Source organism: Hemicordylus capensis, chromosome 4, assembly GCF_027244095.1.
Source record: "Hemicordylus capensis ecotype Gifberg chromosome 4, rHemCap1.1.pri, whole genome shotgun sequence".
In the NCBI taxonomy this organism is placed as follows: domain Eukaryota; kingdom Metazoa; phylum Chordata; class Lepidosauria; order Squamata; family Cordylidae; genus Hemicordylus; species Hemicordylus capensis.
Genome location: NC_069660.1, coordinates 161,227,737 through 161,244,335, shown reverse-complemented (window position 1 = coordinate 161,244,335; position 16,599 = coordinate 161,227,737). Strand labels below are relative to the sequence as shown.

Sequence of the window (16,599 nt, the reverse complement as noted above, 5' to 3'; positions counted from 1 at the left end):
CCCTCAAGCTCCCTAAATTTTGTGGCAGTGTTTTAAGTTGGCTGGGGTGAGCCTTGGAGGGTGTGATGAGAAGAAAGCAAGGAGGTTAATGTGTCACTGAATTTTAGGAAGTTTAAAAAGAGGGGAAAATAGCTGGGAGAGGTGCCCAAGCACGGGGATGATAAAGGGCAGGTTACTGTGTGAAGAATATATGGGAGAGCATGCATAGCAGACTTGGAATGAGGTCTCTAGGGTCAAGGACAAGTTTTGGGGATTAATTTTGGGTTTAAAACAGGTTATCTCTTCCTTGCCATCTCCTTTCTCTAGGTTGAAGGGTTGCAAATATGTTTATCATTGTCTGTTTCCTCCTGCATTCTAGTGCAGTGTTCCCCAAATCAGTGTGCCATGCTGACTTGCTCTGAGTCAGCTGCAAAAGCTGAAGCTGACTCACTCCCGAATACACTAGGAGGGTCATGTCCCTCCTGGTGTATAATGGGGCAAGTCAGTTCCAGGAGGAGTTTGAGAGATGGCTGTGAGTAGAAATAAAGATTGTATAAGAATAAAGAGGAGAAAGGGAGTCAAAATAAATAATTGTGTAGCAATGTCTATGTTTGGGGTCACCTTAAGTGGCGCACTTGCCTGACCAACAAGCAGAAGGTTGCCTGTTTGAATCCCTGCTGGTATGTTTCCCAGATTATGGGAAACACCTATATCGGGCAGTAGTGATATAGGAAGATGCTGAAAGGTATCATCTCATACTGTGTGGGAGTTGGCAATGGTAAACCCCTCCTGTATTCTACCAAAGACAACCACAGGGCTCTGTGGGCTCCAAGAGTCGAAATCAACTTGATGGCACACTTTACCTTACCTTATGATGAAAAAAGTTGGGAAAACATGTTTCTAGGGTACTGAAACCCATTATCTAACAGATATCCCCTGATGTGTGGGAAACATATTTTTGTATACTTTCTAGGTTCCAATATCACTATTCCTTAGATATTTTGTGATGGAAAATACTATCTCATATGAATGAAGTTTTATTCTGGTGCTGGAGAGAGATATTTCAGATTCCAAAGTACCAATAACATACAATTCTTGAGTGGCGGGTAGAGAATAAGGTTGTTTTCTAAGAATAAGGTGGGTAGAGAATAAGGTTGTTCTCATGTCCAGCTGCAGTGGGGCTGGAGTGGGAAAACCTGTGTTGCGAGGCTAGTGTGGAGCCTTGGAACCTGCTCCCACCTTGCTGTTCCAGAGCAGGACTACCCTGTTGGGAAACCGAGGTTAAAGGCGGAAATCCCCAGCTCACCTTGGCAGCCCAGATCATGTGTGCAATTGGGATGTGTTTTTCAGCTCCTGGCAGCCCGGCTCCCTGAGATTGCTGCTTAAACAGTGGCTAGGCAGGCAGCTGGGAGCTGCAGCTTTGCCATGGGAAGCCTCTTGGCTTCCTGTGCAGTGCATTGTGGGGTACTGGAGGACTACTTCCTCCAGATCCCCTATGTATTTAGCTCCACCACGCTGGTTGCGCGGCATGGTGGAGCTCTAACGAGTGTCTGATCATGTGTGGGAGGCAGGAAGGCTCCTGCCTTCTCTCTAGCCACCAGGGATTTTGATCGTGGGAATAGCCTCTCTGTATTTTAAATTCTTAGGTATTCTCCTCTGATGTTTAGGCACCTGGGTGATCAGTCATCAGGAATTTTCCCCAGCCTTGCTGTTTTCCATGGATAAAATGAGTTGAAGGCAAAGATTATTGATTATTCAGCATTTGTGATTGACTTCTACATCGCAGAGTGAGTTACTGTAAACATGTCATGTTCTTAAAGTTAACCCATCCACCTCTGATTGCATTTATCAGTATTTGGTGTATGATACATATATAGTCTTCCACGCATTTTAAAATGATTTTTAAAATTTATATCTGAAAATGTTTCATCTTGTTTTTATAATGAAAATAATTATGCAGATAGCAGACAGATCCTTGTAAAATTCACTGGGGTGGCTTGAAACTTTTAAAAACAAGTTTCTGAAAGTTTCACTTAAACACTAATACAACACAATCCTAAGCATATTTCTTGGAAGTAAGTCCTATTTCAATTGGACTTACTTCTTCCATAAGTGTGCTTTGAATTGCAGCCCGAGATGCACAAAAATCCTACTGACAGTGCCAACCAGTGTTCCCTCAGACAAGGATTCCCAGATGTTGACTACAATTCCCAGAATCCCCAGCTGCAATGACTTTTGCTTGGGGATTATGGGAGTTGTAGTTAACAACATCTGGGAATCCCTGTTAGAAGGAACACTGGTGTCAACACTATATGTGTGTGCCCAGTGCTGTCCATCATCTGGAAGCAGGGCTGCTTAAAGTAGAGGCCAGAGCATGGATTAATATCTTCTAATTCTGGCTGAAGCTGGTTTTCTACCAGCAGGTCTAGTTCCACTTGTGCTAATCTATCACTCCAGGTGGAAAAGAGAGCTGGAAAGAAGCTGCATCATTATGGTTTCTCCCCTTTTGCACTGATAACTGGGATATGAAAATGCCGGGGTCAAACTCAGACAAAGAATATATGATATGGAGTGTCAAATTGATCAGGGCTCTATTCCTGTGGGTGTCCATTTGGGCAACCAAGTTCTGAGTTTCAACCCTGCCAGATACCTAAACCAGATAACAGTGCCAAAATACTGCAGAGCTTTGACACAGGCATGATGCAACACCTTGCAAACAGCACTCCTGGAAGGGAAATATTTAAAAAATCCCCTACAAAGAACATACTTGTCTCTGCAAATCGGGAGATATTGAAACAACGGCTCATGTGCTCCTTTATTGTCAGTTTTACTTAGATATACGGCATAAACATATAACCCCTTTTATTAGCTATCATCCAGGTTCTACAGATTCTTTTTATCTTGATTATCTTTTAACTGACCAGAATGACTTGAAATCTTATAATGTGGCTAAGTTCTGTTTAAAAGCCAGTAAAATTCACCAGGAGTTCATTAAGAATCATGGTTCACTGATCTTTATGCTTAACTATGTGCTTAACTACTGTAGGTTATGTAGAGGGTTTTTTGGTTGGGCTTCTGTTTGTAAACTGTGCTGGTCTCTGGCTGTAATTAAGGAATTGATTTGTGTAATGTATTTATCAACCATGATTCCTTATTTAAAATAGTAATGTGTCTAGGTAAAAATGGAGGACAGAGTTGGGAGTTCACTCTGAAAACAGAAATCAAAAGTTGAGAAATTACAAAGTCTGGCATTCTGTCTAGCACTTATTTCGCTGCTACTGCAGAGTTTTGGATGTAACAGTTGCCTAAATACATACTATGCAGACCAATAGATCATCAGTACAGATTATTACACATTTTCCCCCCTTAGGACTGGCACAGAAGTATAGAGTGAAGATTTCTCTTTGCGGTGCATGGACGGAAAGCCAATGCGCAGGTAAGATGCAGAAAGATAAATTAATTAGACATTGTGGGGAAGAGCCAGGATGGTGACAAGAAAGCACCTCTCTGGAGTTAGATTCTACCCCGCAACCAGTTCCTCTTTTTTCTGGCCTGGATGACTGATTTTATTTTTGTGGTATGGTGCTGAAGTGGTTGGATTTTAATTGTTGCTCATGATTTATGTATCCTGGATGTGTTTTTGAAGATTGATAGATTTTGTTGGGTTGAGTTCCCTGATTTCTACCACGCTGCAGGTTAATGCTTCTTATTTGCAGTCCGTAGAACATTATGCAAGCAGCTCTACTTAAATTTAATTATGTTTCCTTGTTGTTGATTATTGTTTATATCCCCACCCCTGCAAATATGCTACCAGATTAAAACTGTCTGGAATAAGTTAGAAACTGATATAAGTGATCTTTAAAACTCTTACCCCTATGATTACGTAATTGTGACTGGTGATTTTAATGCGAGAACAGACAATGAGATACTGTTTGCAAAATTCTGACATCATCCCTCTGATACGGAAGTAGCTTCTCCTCTTCTTCTCCAGCAGCCTAAAGACACAGTGGGTGATTTTTGTGTGTTGTATTTGCTGCAATCCTTTGCTAAATTAGATTTGCAACTTTTGAGTGGAATCATGAGTGATGATCATCCAGCCAGTGGGTATTCCCACTGGGTTGGTACTAAGCCCTCATTGATTGATTACATTGCAGTTTTCATGGCGTTTAATTCCTTTTCTGCAGAAATTTGCTGCTGTTAGTTGCCCTGATATTGACCAATTTTTGGGAATTCTCCATTTGAGAGTTTTTGATAGATTATTTTTAGATTCTAGTCTTATCTCTACCTCAGATGAGATGTCCTGACCATATTAAGTGGTCACCAAAACAGGTGAGTGTTGGTAGCTAAAATATTATCTTCAGAGCCAGCTCACCTGATCCATTCCGCCCTTACTGTTGGTGGATCAGATGCTTTCACTTTAGAAAACTACTAAACTTATCCAGTTGCTTCAACCTGTGCTATCTACAACAGAAATACATTCTTCTAGGGATGTCTATTTCTTCCTACGCCCTGGTTTGACTCCGAGTGCCATGAGGCAAAGAGGGAGTTGGTAAGGAATTTTAAATTGTACACTGAAGATCCATCTAGGTATTCCACTCACAACTTATGAATGTTGAAAAGGCATTATAAGCAGTTATTTACAAAAAGAGAGAGGCTGTTAGAGCTTCTTGGCATCAACTGATTTTGGCTTATCAAATGAAGAACTCTTCCTATTTTGGTGTCTTGTAACCCTGCTTTTGGCTAATGGTCCCCCTCAGTTATTCATATTTAATAACTGCTGGAGTATGGGCGGATCATTTTTGTACACTGTATGCGCAGGAAGGGCTACCAAGCACTGATTTGGAGCTTGATGTTGATCTGCTTCCTCAGTGGGTCCCAGTTACTTGGGTGGAAATTGTGGCTCTTGTCAAACAACTTAAACCTGGTAAAACTCTGGGTAATTATTTTGTCACAGTAGAATTCATAAGTAACACTTTGGAGTGGTGGACCCCTACTTGACTTTCTTTACCTTCATAGACTGTACTGTGATGGTCCCAAAAGATGGAGGTATAGCTTTAATAATCCCTGTTTAAAAAAATTAAAAAGGCAAGAGGGGTCTTCCTGCCGACTATACACCCATCAGTCTCTTGAGTGTAATTAGTAAGCTGTATGCCAAACATTTAAATGAAAAACGTTTGGATTGACTTGAGTCAGAAAGTATTTTGTCAGAACAACAAGCCGACTCTTGAGCTGGTTGTTTTCCATTAGATCAAGCCCGTATTTTGCAGCATCTGTTTGAAAAGATCTTGACAAACCTAGCACTGCATTGTATGCTGCTTTTGTTGGTTTTTAGCTTTGCCTTTGACCTAATATCTAGAGTAGCAGCAGTAGTAAGCAGTAAGAGCCCCTGGTGGCGCAGTGGTAAAACTGCCGCCCTGTAACCAGAAGGTTACAAGTTCGATCCTGACCAGGGGCTCAAGGTTGACTCAGCCTTCCATCCTTCCGAGGTCGGTAAAATGAGTACCCAGAATGTTGGGAGCAATATGCTACATCATTGTAAACCGCTTAGAGAGCTCCGGCTATAAAGCGGTATATAAATATAAGTGCTATTGCTATTGCTATTGCTAGTAGTAATAATAACTAGCTTAACCCACACAGAGCATCTGTGCGCTAGAACTTGATTGCTCCCCTCACCCCCTGCCACAGCCCCCCTCACCTCGGAGATCTCTCCACCCTCACCTAAGCTGCACTCCTGCTCCTCCTCCTCCATCCAGTTGCTTCCATCCCCCTCACCCCTCTTGGTCGCGGCTGCATTGTTGCTGGCGCCTATTGGCCAAACTACAGCCCCTTATCCCCAGAGACCTCCTTACCCTCCCCCGAGCCCTGCTCCTGCTCCTCCCCACAGGAGGAGCAGCAGTTGACCGGGCCCTTCCTCACTGCCACCACCGCCATGGCCACTCGTTCCTTTCAGGCCACTGACAGTCTTGGGCCCATCCCTCATCCTTCCTTTTTTCTCCCTTTCTCTCTTCCCCTCCCTTCTTTTTCTCTCTCCTCCACTCGCTCTTCCCCTGTCTTTCTTCCCCTCCCCTCTTTTTTCTTTCTTTCTCTCTTTCTCTCTCCCTTCCTCAGTTAACAGATCTTGCTCATCTTGTTTCCACATCTAATTCACACAACAGTAGCCTCCTGCTCCCCATCTGCTTATAGAATCCCCACTGCCCAATCACCATGGTGCTTCTGCACTCACAAGCGCCTCCTCCCTATCTGCATATGGAATCTCCACTGCCCAGTCACCATAGTGCTTCTGCTCACGAACTCTAGCGAAAGCTGCCACACACAGGATTGGCCACGGGTATTCCTTAGAGAATTATAGGTAGATAGATAGATAATAATAAACTGTATTTGTTGACTGCCCCATAACAAATTGTTCTCTGGGCGGCTCGCAATGGAGGATTAAAACATGTAATAAAAACACATAACACATTAAATCATAACAGACAAAAAAGGGTGAAAAGAAAATACAAAATACAACACAAAGCAGCTAAAACTCACTCTAAAATTAGCTAAAAATCAGATCAGATCTGAAAAACCTGAGTAAAATTGTGGTCCAAACTTAAGAACACTTCCACTGATAGACATTTGTTACTTTTATTGTATAAACTTCATGAAAACACCCGAAAGTTCACTGCAGTATACAAGGTCATCGCACCAAAGCAATTCCAACCTAGAGAGGTGTCAGACAAGGCTGTATATTAGCACCATTATTTAATTTTTATATTAATCCCTTGTTTTCTTATTTGAATAATTCTGCCCACCATCCCCTGAAGCTAGTAAATAGATACACTGCAATATTACTCTATGTGGATGCTATGGCCTTATATTGTATATGAGGAAGCCTTAGAGATAATTATTCTAAAACTAAAATCCTTACCTTGACCAAGCATCCTAAAATGCATACATAACAATTGTACGGCCATGAAATTGAACAGGTTAAAATATTCAGATAATTGGGCTTAGTCTTTCAAGCTTCTGGTAGGTGGAGTAAAACCGTTCATTTGGTTTATGTATCCCAGAACGTGCAGAAATCAGCTTCAGCTTTAACATCTCTTTATTAGTCCAGAAGAGCTTTATTTATTCAGTGGCTGTAAAGCTATTCTTGGCGAAATCTCATGCACAGCTCTTGTATGGCTCTCAGCTTGGGCCTTATAATGATTTTGCTCCATTGTATGGAGGCTATGCAATCAAATTTTTTAAGAAGTATCTTCCAAGTTGCACATTGTATACCTAACATGGTTCTCCGCCAAGAAGCTGGTGGTGTTATGGTGGAGACGGAATTATGGTTATGCATTTTTGCTTATTGGCTAAGGTTGTCTTTCTTTCCTGTAGAATTGGTTTCTCTGATGTTAGTTGATAACTTGGATTCAAAGTGGAAAAGATCTCTTTTACAGAGATTATATTATTATGGTTTCTCACAGGAAGTTCTTATAAAGATGATTTTGAGGAAGCTAAGACAGCACCTTAAGTGCCGCAGTGGGGAAATGCTTGACTAACAAACAGAAGGTTGCTGGTTCAAATCCCCGCTGGTACTATATCAGGCAGCAGCATTATAGGAAGATGCTAAAAGGCATCATCTCATACTGTGTGGGAGGAGGCAATGGTAAACCCCTCCTATATTCTACCAGAGAAAACCACAGGGCTCTGTGGGCGCCAGGAGTAAAAATCGAATTGATGGCACACTTTACCTTTAAGAGAGCACTTGGACAATAAGGATGTGCACGGAACTGTGGAGCTGCGGTCCAGCACTGGGGTGGGTTTTTTTCCATCTGTGTGTGGAATGAGTTTTGTTCTGGGCAGCAGTATCAAAGCAGCGTGTGGGTACATGCATTCAGAGTGGGGCCTTCCTGAGTCAACCTGAGTGGGATGTAAAATTAACTGAGCAGACATCAAATTACTTGTGAGCACACACACATGTGCACTAGGAATGTGCACAGAACTGGCGGTTCCACCAGTTCGAAAGCAGTGGGGTGTGTGTGTCTCCCTTTAAGAGTGGGGGAAGGGTGCACTTCCCCCTGCCGGCATCGGTTTTTAAAGCAGCCTATCGGGGTGGCAGCGTACCTCCCTGCCGCCCCGTTGCCCTCTTTTTCCGGATATGACCAGCAGTTGCTGATGTGCTGCGCGTGCCAGCATGGATAATGGTGTCAACATGTAGAAGAGCTTTGACCCTTGCAAGTTTTAATGTCCTTCCTACATCTGTGTTAGAAGGAAAGTATAAGAAAATTATCTACGTAACTCGGATCAGGTGCTATTAAATCAACTGCTCATGTTCTCCTATACTGCCTCTTTTATAAGGATATCCGAACTTGTTTTATCACCCCCTTTACAGTAAATTTTCCAGGCCGTACAGATCTATTTTATCTTCAATATTTACCATACTACCAGAATTACTTAATTTCTTTCAACATTGCAACATTTTGTTTTATAGCTTGTAAAATTCATCAGCACTTGGTTAGTTTGCCTTAGTTATTGTTTGTTTAATGGCTTGTAATTCTGTTGTTTTGCTTTGTTTAACGTTGTTTGTGCTCTGCTGGTCTATGACTGTAATAAATGATTGATTGATAATTAGACGTTGGCTCAATTCAGACATTGCACCAAGCTGTAGTTTATAGTAAACATAGTTTAGGACTCAAACTTGATTTGGATTTTCAGAAATACAGGCATCCATGTTTTAGAGGTGCCTGTCTACTTTCCTTTTTTATCTGCTCAGTACTGTGTTTCTGTGGTTCATTTGCCTCCTGAGGTGGATTGACAGCTGTAGCTATGATCTGTTGATTCAGACTTCTCATCAAACCAGAGTTGATGGAACTCATGATTTGGAAACCTGCTATATCTTTAGGTTTCTGGTTGTGGTGTGTTGGCTGCTGTTTACAAATGGTGTATTCAGACATCACACCAAACCATAGTTTGTGTGATATCTGAATTGAGCCATGCGGGACATCTCCAACCATGTTTCTGTGAGTAATTTTATTCCTTATAAAAACCCAGCTAGTGACATTGTAGCTAAGAATTCTAAATGCTGTAACCGCTGCTTGCTTGCTTCTCTCTCTCATCTGGCGACCTACTGTAGTCATCTGAAGGCTTTGTGTCATGTAGAATCTTGTTTATAGACTTCTGCTTTGTGAACTGTGGTTTTAACACCCTGACATGAGAGAGGTGGTTTACTTACCATTAGCCTATGATAAAACAGATTAATGATTGATTGATTGATTGATTGATTGGCGGGGGTGGTGGTACAGGTAGCAGGGTTATACTGGCCCACTACATGATGTAAGCATCTTGGGAGTGGAGCACAAGAAAAGCAAAAACATTTAAGAAGTCTAGCATGACTGATGGGATAAGGTGAGAATGTTGCTATTAATAATCGACTCAAAGGATGAATTGCTTAATACTGTGTTAGTTGGAGAAGGGAAGGGTGGGTTTGCACTTCTATTCTGGAGCAATTGTTATAAAGTTGGGCTAGCAAGCTCTTATAATCAGGGCTATCTCTCAGAATCGGAGATATTGTATATAAGGGGATTAAATCTGGTGAGGTGACACTTCTTCCAAGAGATGAACTACCTTGAATGTTTTCCTGGTTTAAAGGAATCCTGTCCCAAATTGAGAAGAGGCCAAGACTTAACTCAATTGATCCCAGATTTGAGGCATTGCTGATAAGTATGGGTTGTTTACTGTAGATAGGATACTTTCTTTTGGTTTCTGCCAGACTATCTCTTTCATATTACATGGAATGCAGTATTGGCTCTCAGTGTTCGTCCAAGTGTGGGTAAGTGCCCTGGAGAAGTCTAAGAACTAGTCAAATTTGAGCCACTTTGTAATTCAGGTCTACATTTGGTGTTCTTAGTTCACCTTTTTTAAAGCAATGTGTTAACATTGCCAATTGGCTTCTAGGTTTCATAATGTCCCACGTAAGTTGTCTAAAAAAAATTGCTGTGGTGCCAGTAAAGAGGCTGGAATAACACAGAGAATTGTTTTGGAATAAGAAGAATATTTTGAGGAGAACAGTCATTGTAACAATCAATACAATTACCTCATTTTAAAGATTTAAAAACTTCAAGTTTGACGTCTTTCTTTATGCTGCAGAATAAAGCTTTGTGGTTAACGTTGATTAAGGAGGTTTTGTCTAATAGAAGCCAGATGCCCAGTGGTCTCCATCTCTTAGTTGCCCATCTGTATCACGTTGATGACTTTAGGTGCAGACTGATATAAAATGTTAGGTTGTAAAGTGTAAGGTCTGATTTATTAAAATTGGTTTTAAAACTGGAAGTCCTTTTAAAATAGGGTCCAAGGATAGACTGGGATTTCTGCTAGTGTACTGATCACCCTGCTGCCCAATAGAGTTCTGTTTCAATAGATCTGGTTGCAGAGTGGGCATTGGGGTTGCCAAGGTTGCTGGTGGTGGGGGACTTCAATGTTCATTTCGGGACCAGGTTGTTGGGAGCAGCTCAGGCGTTCATAGTGGCCATGGCAGCAATGGGCCTATCCAAACTGGTTATGTTGGGATGTTATATTATGCTGGTGTCACACTCAATTTGGTATCTTGCTCTGATCAGGGTGGTATTTCATGGGTGAGGACTTCTGTAATCTCCCCATTGTCATGGACGGACCACCATCTGGTTAAGGTAGGACTTGCAACCACAACTCACCTCTGCAGGGATAAAGGATCTATTAGGTGTGTCCGCCAAGAAGGTTATTGGATCCAATAGGATTCCAAGAAACCTTAGAAGGGTTTAGAGTTGGCGCTGCTAGTGATTTCTGACCTGCTTCAAAATTAGCCCTGTGGTATTTGGAAGAACGATGGGAACTGAAGTGGTGAGGTAGATGACTAGAGCACAAGTGGAGGAAGACTCAGCGTGAATCCAACAGATCACAACACAGAGGACATTTTAAGATCTGTCCCCTGGCAGTGCAAGCAGCAAAGCAGCTATTCTTTTTTGCCCACATTGCTTCCACAAATTCACATCCAGCAGAGATGTCTAGGGTGATTAGGGGACTAGTATATTACCTCTCCCCCTTGAATTTGAACTTGGAACCATCAGTCACTTACTGCAGTGTCTTCAGTGAGTTTTTTGTGGATGAATTATCTCATATTTGGGCTGGACTGGGTTCCACAGTTATTGCAGAGTTGTGGAAGTATCCAGCAACTCCTCTTATAAGATTAAATTGGATCACTTTCAGTTTGTGACTCCTGAGGATGTGAACAAACTGCTTAGGACTGTACATCCTACAACCTGTTCTCTTGACCTTTGTCCAACTTGGTTTATTTCATCTGATAACTGTATTATCTTAGAAGGTCTGGTAAATATGATATGATATATGCTTCTCTGAGAGAGGGCAGGATGCAATCTTGTCTTAAGGAGGCTATTATTAGAACTTATTTGAAGAAACCTGCTTTAGATCCTTCTGAGTTAACTAATTACAGACCTGTTTCCAGTCTTCCATGGTTGGGCAAGGTGATTGAGTGGGTGGTGGCCTCTCAGGTCCAGGCAGTTCTAGATGATACAAATTATCCAGACCCATTTCAAACTGTTTTTCTGGTGGGCTATGGTGTATGCCTTGGTTAGCCTGATACCTACTCCAACTAGGTACAGATCTAGTGATTCTGTTCTTATCTCTCTGGTAGATTCCAGAGGGTGTCACTTGGAGACTGCTGCTCTGCAAAGTGAGAACTGGAGTTCCACAAGACTCCATACTGTCTCAAATGCTCTTCAACATCTAAATGAAACTGCTAGGAGAAATCATCAGGAGATTTGGTGCAGGGTGTTACCAATACTCCGATGACACCCAGATGTATTTCTCCATATTGACTTCATTGGGAAATGGTATAACTTCCCTAAATGCCTGTCTGGAGGCAGTAATGGGCTGGATGAGGGATAACAAACTGAAGTTGAATCCAAATAAGATGGAGGTACTGACTCTGGGTGGTTGGGACCTGAGATTTGCCTGCTCTGAATGGGGTTACACCCCCTCCCCCAAAATACAAGCATGTAGCTTGGGAATGCTCCTGGGTCCAAAACTCTCATTTCTCAGGCTGAGGCAGTGGCCAGGAGCACTTTGACATTAAATAAATAGTGCCTATGCTGGTAACCTCCAGGCTTGACTATTGTAATGCACTCTACATGGGGCTGTCTTTGTACGTAGTCTGGAAACTGCAATTAGTACAGAAGGCAGCAGCCAAACTGGTCTCTGGGACAACCCGAAGGGACCATATAACATTGATTTTAAAAGAACTGCACTGGCTGCCGATATGTTTCCAAGCGAAATAGAAAGTGCTGGTTATTACCTATAAAGCTCTCAATGGCTTGGGTCCAGAGTACTTGAGAGAGTGCCTTCTTTGTCGTGAACCCTGCCACCTATTAAGATCATCTAGGGAGGTCCAGTTATAGTTATCACAGGCTGGTGGTGAGTTGGGACCGGGCTTTCTCTGTGGCTACCCAGGGGCTGGAATATGTATGTATGTATTTATATCCCACTCTTCCTCCAAAGAGCTCAGAGATGTGTACATGCTTATTTTTATCCTCACAACAACCCTGTGAGGTAGGTTAGGCTGAGAGATGCATGGCTGGCCCAGAGTCACCCAGTGAGTTTCATGGTTGAATGGGGATTCAAACTGGGGTCTTCCCAGTCCTAGTCCAACACTCTTAACAACTACAGTATGCTGGCTGTCAAAATACGAGCATCTCCATCTCTGAGTGCTTGTAAAAAGACCCTCAAGACACATCTGTTTTATCAGGCTATTGAATGAAATTAATTTTAAACTGTTTAATTGTTTTTATTCCATAAAATAGTTTTATTCTGTGAAATTGTACTAATTGTTTTTATTCTGGGGCCCAGTATTTTGAGCTTTGTGTACTGCAACCAGAGAGTTAGGTTTGTTCCAGGAGATCCAGTGAGATCTAGCCGTGGACACTTTGAATTGCTAATCTACAGCAACTGCCTTTTGGAGCTAGCGAGGATGGCTACTTACCTAGAGGGAAAACTCAGGCTGACTATCCTGAATGCAGACAATTATTTGGAATGGAAGACTCGATTGAGGATTGCACTGAAAGCAGAAGGACTCATTCTGTTTTTATATTTGTTGTGTGTTAAATTGTGTACATTACCTAGAGATATACATATCAGGCAGAATATAAATATGATAAATATTAAATAAATAAAATTGGTCAGGATTGTGTTAAATTCAGGTAAAGCTGTTCCAGAGAGAAATGAGTACTAGGTCATCCACAAAGAAACTGACATGGTCACTGCCTCCTGCTCTGGATTTTTTGAGGCATCCTAATAGCATTGATGAGTGGTTCTATAGATAAGGCAGAAGGGATTGGTGAGCGTGGACAGCCTTGTCTTGTGCCTCTCTAGATGACAAAGTCCTGAGACGTTTACTCTTACCTTAGCTATAGGTGATCCATAGAAGGAATAAATTACAGAACAGAATTTAGGTCCCAGATTAGGTAGTTTTAAAGGATGGTGGAAATAAAGGGTTTGATAGGTTTCAACCTATCAAACACTTCTTTGGCCTCTAGTGAAAGTTGTTAGTGAATGTTTTTCAATGTTAGTTCGATGGATAATGTAGAGATTTATCTGAGATTTCTATTGGGATTACCCCTCCTGCTATATACACTGATGATATGGTCCTTTCTTATACCCAAATAAGACTTCTCAGACTATTGGCCAATTTGGAGATACATTGCCAAAGCAATAAACTAGCAATTAAGTATGGAAAGACAGAGGTGGTGTCAAAAAACATAGATGGCATATTAGACAAAATGAAATTGAGCAGACATCATCATCATCATCATTACTTGGGCATATTATTTGCCTCCACTTGCTCACGGCTATCTCATATAAAAACTTTCAAACTAAAGGCAGATCAGTTAGTGAAAGAGATCCTCCGATTTTTGGAACACTTCCTTGGAAAACAGATACTTACAATACTGAACTTATTAAAAACAAAGATTCAGCCCCAATTACTTTTTGGTTCTAAGATTTGTGATTTCCAGATTTCCAACGAGCTGGATTGTGTTCAGGATGGAATTTTAAGAACTATACTAGGGGCACATAGATGCACTCAAGCCCAGGATTTATGCCTGGAAGCAGGATCCTCTGTTTAGTCTAGTAAGACTTACCAGCAGGCATTCAGTTATTGGTTAAAACTTAAAGAAATGCCAGAGACATGCATAGCAAAGCAGTGCAACTAATAGTTGGCAGAGAGAGAAATCTTGGTATCAAAATATGATAACTTCAGATACTTGGTTTCTCAGGATTCTATTTCTCTCAGAGCAACTGTGCCTGAGAAGGAATTTAAAATGTGTACCAATGACATGTTACTTCAGACCTATCACTTCTCAGTTCAGTAAAGATACCCCCTTTGGTATAATCTTTTTAAAATACTATCCAGGCCCAGAGTATTATCTTTTTAAAAATGATAACTTTTGCTTGAAAAAGGAGCATACTCTTGCAAGGTTCCAATTAATACCCTCTTCTGTTCTTGAAGATAGATTAACTAAGACTTATGTTTCTACCAAGATCTAGAAATATTAAGAAGTATTGCAGTTTTTTTGAAGGAACTAACAAAGTCCCAGTGGCGGTGGTGGTGGTGGGCGGATTAAGGTTAAAAAACCCAGAGCCTACTGATGCTGACATTATTGATCTTGTTTGATCCTGTTTGAATGACTGTAGAATCATTGAATGTTCCAATTAATGTTTTGCTAAGATATAAACATTAGAGAAAGAGTTTAGCAGATATGTTAATTGTAGAAATGGATTTGGATATTCCAGAATCAGTCTTTTCAATTGGAAGTTTTTTTAAAAATTCATATTGTTTTTAACTTTATCTTATTATTTTTCAAATTTGTAGACTGCCCCAAACGTCCATCTCTGGCTGTTTTACAACAACATCAAACAGATTAAAAATGAAGACCTTTATTTGGTTTTGATATAACCACGATTTCAGCTTCCTCAGAGCCTTGGGATATTTCTGATGGGCCCTTTTGCTACTCCATTGTTAAGTAATTTTGGTCAGAAGCTGTGGGAGAAAGTCGGTAGGTGAGCCTTTTGACCCTTCTGTGAAAGATAGGAGAGGAGGTCTTGGTTTCTCTTGTCTGCCACAGATTCTTCCAGCCTAATATCCCTTGGTCTTGTTTTTCTAACCAATGGTCTCTCTGGTGTTTTCTTTGCCAGGTGTACCAGTAATCGAGCAGGCGAAACCGGAATGGATGTTACCAGCCGCTGTACTCTCGGAGATCCCAACAAGCTGCCAGAAGGAGTGCCGCAGCCTGCTCGCATGCCTTACATCTCGGACAAGCATCCTCGGCAGACGCTGGAGGTTATCAACCTGCTGCGGAAGCACCGGGAGCTGTGTGATGTGGTGCTTGTTGTGGGGGCCAAGAAGATCTATGCCCACCGGGTGATTCTGTCTGCTTGCAGCCCCTACTTCAGAGCAATGTTCACAGGGGAGCTTGCAGAGAGCCGGCAGACCGAAGTGGTAATAAGAGACATTGATGAAAGGGCCATGGAGCTGCTGATTGACTTTGCATACACTTCCCAAATTACAGTAGAAGAGGGAAACGTTCAGACCTTACTGCCAGCTGCCTGCCTCCTCCAGCTAGCTGAAATCCAGGAAGCCTGCTGCGAGTTTCTGAAAAGGCAGTTAGATCCTTCCAATTGCCTTGGCATCCGAGCATTCGCTGATACCCACTCCTGCCGGGAGCTTCTAAGAATTGCTGACAAGTTCACACAGCATAACTTTCAAGAGGTAAATGGCCCTGTGTGCTTCTAAGCCCTGGTCTATACATGTGGCAGAATGAGGTGGTAAAGTAGGCAGACTGCAAGCAGAAGAGAGCAGGTTTGAACACTTGCTGCTTGTAAAAAACAACAACCAACCTCCTCCTTGAAACTAGAAAGCCAAGAAAGGGTGAAGCTTCAGTCTTTTTCCCAGTATACAAGTCTCTTTCTTATAATGCCCTTTTCTTGTTTAACTAGTATTTGTAAGCCCGTTTTAATAACGGGCTCTAGTGGGGGGGGGTGCTGCTGTTGGCCTCACCTTGGGCTGCCAGCGGGCCCAGTCCCCCATCGCGGCCGCCGCCAGCAGGGCCAGTCTTCTCGCCGTGGCGGCCGCCGCCACCAGCAGGGCCAATCTTCTCCCTTTCTCTTGCCCTTTTCTCTCTCTCTCTCTCTCTCTCTCTCCTTCCTTTCTTCTCTCTCCCTCTCCCTCTTAGGAGGCGGAGGGACAGCAGCAGCAGCGGGGCTGGCTGGGTAAGGCGAGGGGCCGGGCTTGGCTGGGCTCGGCTCAGCAGGGCAAGCGGCACTCGCAGGAAAGCAAAGCAAGGCAGGAGGCCGCGGCGGGTTCCCTTTGTGTGGCCACGGAGCTGCTGGCGGGGTCCCTTCCCTTCTTTGCTTCTTCCTCCCCAGAAGCGGCTTGTTGTGTCGTTCCCTTCACACCCCCGCGCTGCCCACCGACCTCCTCTGCCTCCGTCTCTGCTTCCCCGGTCCTCCCGCGGGCCCGTCTTTTTATTTTTTATTTTCTCCCCGCCGGTTTTTTTGTTGTTCCCCGCTGCTCTCCCGGTTCCCCTGCTGCCGCCTCAGCCCTCCCAG

General features: G+C 42.6%; 1 protein-coding gene across 4 annotated transcripts in view; it reads left to right on the top strand.

Annotated features, from left to right (window-relative positions):
* KLHL20 (kelch like family member 20) overlaps positions 1-16,599 on the top strand; it is a 39,217-nt gene that overhangs the window by 498 nt on the left and 22,120 nt on the right. The window contains exons 2-5 of one of the 4 annotated variants that reach the window (XM_053243976.1): positions 1,647-1,766; positions 3,350-3,415; positions 14,864-15,051; positions 15,187-15,760. In XM_053243976.1, the coding sequence (XP_053099951.1) occupies positions 14,987-15,051; positions 15,187-15,760 (639 nt within the window). In that variant the 5' untranslated portion in view covers positions 1,647-1,766; positions 3,350-3,415; positions 14,864-14,986. Of the gene's footprint in view, positions 1-1,625; positions 1,767-3,349; positions 3,416-14,863; positions 15,052-15,186; positions 15,761-16,599 lie in introns of all 4 variants that reach the window. The other 3 variants (XM_053243978.1, XM_053243975.1, XM_053243977.1) reach the window with 3 other exon arrangements.